Source organism: Dipodomys spectabilis, unplaced genomic scaffold (genome assembly GCF_019054845.1).
Source record: "Dipodomys spectabilis isolate Male_0828 unplaced genomic scaffold, ASM1905484v1 ptg000125l, whole genome shotgun sequence".
Taxonomy (NCBI): domain Eukaryota; kingdom Metazoa; phylum Chordata; class Mammalia; order Rodentia; family Heteromyidae; genus Dipodomys; species Dipodomys spectabilis.
Genome location: NW_024870802.1, coordinates 21,694,043 through 21,700,659, shown reverse-complemented (window position 1 = coordinate 21,700,659; position 6,617 = coordinate 21,694,043). Strand labels below are relative to the sequence as shown.

Below are 6,617 nucleotides of genomic sequence, written 5' to 3'. Positions count from 1 at the left end.
CAACAAAATACAGCTAACTGTAACATCTGCTTAAAACCTTTTTTATATACAGTCTTTCACACTCCCTGTGACATAGATAAGCAGTCTTAAGCAGTTTCAAAGGCTTGACAAGAAGAACAAGACAAATAGCTGCATAAACATACTGTTGGGACCCAAATCAAGGCCTGATGTCCTTTTGGGAGACATGACTTGAAGTTCTTTCTGGCCCATTAAATGCTCTTCTCAGGTTTTAAGAATGTCAAATCCTTTCATCTTTCTTTGCAACAGATTGTTCTTCTTCTATATAGGCACGTTACCTGAACTGATGAACTCATACAAATCCTCTATTTATTTCCAAAGGTATACTTGTCTTTGGGCTCTTGTAAAAAAAAAAACTATAAATAACTATAAATAAATTATAAATAAATAACAAAAACTATAACTAACTATAATAACTATAAATAACCCCCCCATACAGTACTGATCACAATGGGTCAAATGCATTTGCTTAGCTTTCTCAGAAGACTTTGACTTTCTCTAGAACAGAGATTATGAGTTAAGAATGTGACCTGAGTAGGAAGCTCTGATAGGGCTTTCATCATGCATGATGAAAGACATGACTAATGGCTGGAAAGGGAGAGGAAGGAGGAGAGAGAAAGGAAGAAGAAAGAAAAAAAGAGAAGAGAGAAGGGGAGCGGAGGGAGGAAAAGGGAGGGGAAGGGAGGAGAGGGGAGGGGAAGAGAGGAGAGGAGAGGAGGGGGAGAGGAGAGGAGGAGAAGGGAGGGGAGGACAGCAGAGGAAAGGAGAAAGGAAAGGAGGAGAGGAGAGAGGAGGGAAGGAGAGGGGAGGAGGGAAGGGAAAGGAAGAGAAGAGAATAGAAGAGAAGAAAAGAGAAGAGAAGAGAAGAGAAGAGAGACATTCTAGATAAATCACTCTAGATAAATATAAATATCTGGATAGAGTCATGCATGTGCACATATGTAATATATATAAGTAGAACATTGAACATATATAGTATTGAATGCATGCAATGTACACACATATAAGAATATCTGAACATCTATATGGTATGCATAAAGTGTATGCAAGTAAATGTATACTATTCCATAATTCATATATAGTATATACATGATATATCACATATGCATGTGTGTACACATTGTGTGTATGCAATAATGCAATATAATTGATGTTTACAGAGCACACCGGGAGATGGTAGGAAGGACACTCATTATATAAAAAGCAGATTTTTTTTTCTCAGCAACAACAACAACAGAAAAAGAGCCTTGCAGCCTTGTTGTGATGAAAGATAAGCTATTAAATAGAAAAGAAACAGCTGTAGAATTAGGAAGGAAAAGAATTTAGAGAAATCTCACTTAAAGCCCAAACAAGAACCATGTCCTAAGATGAGGTTTGGTAGCAAAACAAAACCAAAAAGCCAAGAAGATGGAAAACCAAAGGGATAATATGGCTAGGTCTGATAATCAGGAAGATAGTGGTGAGCTACAGTAAGTTTCAGGAAGAGGTGGGGGTGGAATGACTCAGAAGTGAGGAAGTAGAGTAAGACAAACACATTTCTGTCTGTTTCCAAAATGTTTGTCTTGAAAGGATAACTAGACAAGCGTTTTGTGATGGAGCCAGGATAAAAATCTGGACTCTACTTGGTTACCCAGAAGATGGGTGAGCTCAAGTGTGCTGTGGACAGAAAGTTACAATTCTATGAGAGACCTCTTGAGAACCCATGTTTTACAGATGAGGAGTCAGAAACACCGAGGTTTAGTAGCTTGTCCCAAATCATTCAAGCCAGCCAGTAAGGCCCCAAATCCAGCTCCCAGATAGGTACTACAACTTCAGCATTTCCTCAATCCACAGGCAATAAAGGTTGCAGAAAATGCTGTCCTTGACCTGTCTTCTGCTTTTCAGGGTTCTCCTTAGACTCGTATTTCCTGGCTAGAACCCTGTGCCTAGACAGACACCTTGGCTCCAGAGCTGTCAACATCAAATAATGGATCAAGCGAAGGCTGAGTGTTAGCAGCAACAGGCAGAGGAACAGCCAAGAGGCCAGCTGTTGGCTCTGCATGGTTTGCATCTTTCTAGATGTTGTTAAAAAAAAAAACACAACAAACTACCATAACCATCAAAAGAGAGACATAGAAATGCTAGGCACCAGTGACTTACACCTGTAATCCTGGCTACTCAAGAGGCTGAGATATGCAGATTGCAGTTCAAAGACAGCCAGGATAAGGAAGTCCATTCCGTGAGACTTGTATCCAATTAACCATCAAAATGCCAGAAACTGGTTTGTGGCTCAAATGGCACTCAAATAGCCTAGTGTGAAAAAGCTCTGACTTTAAGTTGCACAATGGGGAGGCAATGGGGAGGGGGGGCGAGGGAGGGTGGAATGCTGTGAAACTTAAGTTTGGATAACTTGCTTCAACTCCTAATATGTTAATACTCGGAAAAAGACACATTAACCTGTGTATGTGTTGACCCGTCCTCCATCCATAACATAGAATGATGCTGCTGAAGAAATTAACAATAACTGTCCTACATTTCTTCATGTGTTACTTTTGAGAGCAAATGAAATACTGTGTTTAGTTCATGCAATATAAACTACTGAACTTTAGGCTCTCAGACTGTGTTTAATAAAAAGTGCTTCTCCCCTCCCCCATCCTCCACCGCCAGTATCAACCTCCCAGGCATTACCAACTCACATCTGATTTTGAAAAAGTGTTTCTAAATCATAATATTTTCCATGTGAACAATTTGCTTCATCTAACATTTCCTTATGTGGAAAGGCAATGAGAGACATTTTTACAGAACTCTGCAAGTGGTCTAAGACATGTTTTCATCATCTAAAGACTCATAGGGCAGCTAGGGGGACTTGGTTCTGCTCACTATAACTAAAAGTTGTGTCTTGTACCCAATAGCTGCCTGCTTATCTTTTTCCTCTTTTTCCACTCACTTCAAAGGTCTAAAGATAGTTCTCAGGAGTCTTATTTGACATAACATGAAGACCAGATCATTGGATGCATTCTTTTTACCTTTCAGAAAGCAAAAATAACTTGGTACATATATAGTGGTACTAGATTTGTGTGCAAGTCTGTTCTTTACAGATCTCTGTCTAACATACCTTCATTTTTATCTTGACCCTAAGGTAAACAAGAAACTGCCGGAAGGAATGTTGGGTGACCTGTACATGACTTGTCATAAAGACTGTGATGGTCACCAGTCATCTCTTAGAACATCTGGAACACCATCTCCTTTACAGATGAGGAACCAGGGATCCAGGGCCAACTTTCACTTTATCTTCCTTTGAGAAAGAAGGGTCATGACATCTGTTGTGGGTCTTATTTAAGAAATTGAACTACACCGCATTTCCAGACTATGTTAACTAAAGATGGCTTTCTGAAAATGGTGCTTTATTGAAATCCCTATTTGAACTGATCAGTTACTTTAATGAACATATTTGCTTTATGGGTTTTCCAAACTGAGGCACTTTCCTACTTCTATGCCCTCCACCCTACATATCCTACTCATCATCATCTAATAAATGTTAATCTCTCTGTAAAGTTTTACAGAGCAATTCCATCATTTGCCTGTTATTCAGAAATCAGCCAAAAAGCTTTCATCAGAATGATCATGTGTTCGGTTCTGTGAAACCTCTAAATCAAAACAAATGCTCACTTTCTCCTACCTCCTTTTTTCTTACACTCCTCCTCCAACAAGACACTGGTCACCAGATTCTCCTTTCCACCCCTCCCCCAGAGGGTCTGAAAAACACAATCCCAATTCCCTCCTCTGTTTTTAGTTTTCTTTCCTCTTCTTTTTTTATTTTATTTTTTGTTGGTCATGAGGCTTGAACTCAGTGCTTGGGTGCTGTACCTGAGCTCTTTCACTCAAGTCTAACATTCTACCACTTTCAACCACAGCTGTTTCTGATTTTCTGGTGGTTAATTGGAGATAAGAGCCTCACAGATTTTCCTGCTCTGGCCCCGTTTGAACTGATATCCTCAGATCTCAGTCTCCTGAGTACCTAGGATTACAGGTGTGAGCCACCAGTACCAGGCTGTTTATGGTTTTCCTATACTAAAATGCCAGTGAAACAGAAGCCAATACTTGTTTGATGCATGATTTCTTTCATTTTTCATCATTTTAAAAGCACAAATGATATTTCTTACAATATAAATATGCATCTCTATTAAAAAATAGAAAACAATATAATAATCTTGATCACTGTCCAGCAGGAACATATCTGGATTTTTAGAGTTAAAAGTTAGATCCTCCACAAAAGATGTCCATGTTCACCATTTATGGCCATTTTCAGACATAGAAAACCCTTGTTCTACAAACAAATCCTTTTACAGATGATTCACATGGGCCAATGATGAATGTCTAATTATGTCCAAGAGTCAAGGCTTTGAGGTGAGCTAGATTTTGACACCAAAGATACAATCATAATAATATACATTCTATAAATTACTTTGTCAGATTGCAAAAATACATTTCATCTAGAACAGCTTCATCAGTTAATAAGTTATTTGCTTTAAAACAAACAAACAAACACCCAGCTCAGGTATGTTTCTCCTGACTCCAGTGTGAACTGCACAGCGGTCCGGAGTCTGAGGGGCTCCCCCCACAGCCACTCAGCCATGCAGGGAGAGGGGCCCGCTTCAGCGTACCCAGTAATTTGTCCCAGTGTGTGAAGTAAGGGGCATAGTTGCAGTTAAAGTGAGAGTGGTGGAGATCATGATGCGCCACGCCTCCGTACCACCCAAACGGCACCAGTCGATGGGTGGACCACGGGAAGTCATAACCTGAGTGGTCCTCCACCGACAGCCAGATGTTGACCACGTGGAAGATGAGGATGGTGAGCGGGTGGCAGTCAAGCAGCCTGGTGTTGAGCATGTCAAAGAAACCCAAGGAAAACAGCTCCCAGACGCTCATGTACTGCGTGGCCAGCGCGAAGGAGGATGCGTTCTGGTGATGCACTTTGTGGAAGGTGCGGTACAGCCAGGGCACTCTGTGGTGTAACACGTGCCACGCGAAGAACTCGGTGTCGAAGAGCAGCAGGCAGAAGACGATGTGGCGCAGCATCTGCAGCAGCTCCGGGGCTTCGGCCGGCAGCAGCGCGGGGCTCTGCGCCCAGTGCAGCAGGGTGGCGGGGAACACGAACACCACATGCTGGTAGAGCGTCTGTCCCAGGCAGGGGAGCAGCTGCAGCGCCGAGGGAGAAAAGTCCGGGTGGATTTTGTAGCGTCTCAGCGCAGGCACCCAGGGACACAGGACGTCCAGCACCACGAAAGGCAGGCAGAAGCCCAGGTAGGTGATGATCGAAAAGAAGACCGGGAAAAAGGGCGATCCGGTGAGCGCCTCCCAGGTCTTCAAGCGGTCCCAGAGGGGCTGCAGGACCAGCTGGCCAGCGCTGCCGGGGACCAGGAGCTCAGAGCTGTTGTAGTAACTCATGGCAAGCTTCTGACACTGGCCGCCGCTGCTGGCTTGCCCCCGACTTTTCTTAAGACTGGCTCCGCCCCCATGTGATGGGAGGGGCCTTTTATTGAACTCCCTTTCCCGGCTGGGTCAACAGATAAATAGCCGGTGGAGTTATTCCTCCTGGCTACAGATACCTCGGTGGGCGCTGCTATTAGAGTTGCTTGTCTCCACGTGCTACTTAGTAACTTTTCATAAGCATGCAGAGCTATGTTTGCACTTTTTTTTTCCAGTTGAGATATGATTTACACACGTTACATTGTACCCAGATTTACTGCAAAGAGTTTCTGAGGTTTTTGTTTGTTTAAGACTTTAGTCTTGCTCTGAGGCCGCCGGGACTGATCTGAATTTTCACTTGCCCGAAACTTTCCCAGTTCTGGAGTTACAAGCATCTCTCACCACACCTGGCTGTTTCCGACTTTTGACAACTCCATCCACCAGTGTCTTCACGGCTCCCACAGTAATGTCCTAGACACCACTAGAAAACACCTGGCAATCAGTGCAGAATCATCTCTGTGTCAAAATGCGTAGATGGAACTGCGTCCATTTTGTTTTTTGACAAGATGCCCATAGGAAAACTCCCCCTGTGTGCCCAGCTTCTAGCACTATAACCAGTTGCCAACCGCATTCATTCCTTTGCAGAGGGAACGGGGTGGGGGAGGGGGGGTGGGTCCAGAGGGCTCTGTGGCTGTCAGCTGAGGAAATCCTATAGGACAGATGGCTGGATAGGGACCTCTGCCCGTCCCAACCACTCGGAAAGGAGCCTTCCTGGGAGACTTAACACAAGCTCCAGTTTCCCCAAGCAAACAGATTAGTTCTGGAAGCACTGACCCCCTTCCATGGTGCTCCCTGAGGCGTCTAAACCAGCTGCCCATGACTCAGAAGCAAGGTACTAGGTGGGGGAGGGGTGTGTGTGTGTGTGTGTGAGAGAGAGAGAGAGAGAGAGAGACAGAGAGAGAGAGAGAGAGAGAGAGAGAGAGAGAGAGAGAGAGAGAGAGAGAATATGTGTGAGGGGGAGGGAGAGGAGAGCCAATACTGCTAGGCTTTGGTTTGGGAGCAGGGAAAACGCTGGGCTTTCTATCCAGCGCCTGTACTGAGCTGCATAAAAAGCCATCTTAGCCAAAAGCAAGAAGGCAGTGATTGGTTCT

General features: G+C 43.8%; 1 protein-coding gene across 1 annotated transcript; it reads right to left on the bottom strand.

Annotated features, from left to right (window-relative positions):
* Positions 1 to 4,097: 4,097 nt before the first annotated feature.
* Ch25h (cholesterol 25-hydroxylase) lies at positions 4,098 to 5,445 on the bottom strand. Its single transcript, XM_042689599.1, has one exon. The coding sequence runs from the start codon at positions 5,443 to 5,445 to the stop codon at positions 4,552 to 4,554; it is 894 nt and encodes a 297-aa protein (XP_042545533.1). The 3' UTR covers positions 4,098 to 4,551.
* Positions 5,446 to 6,617: the final 1,172 nt, after the last annotated feature.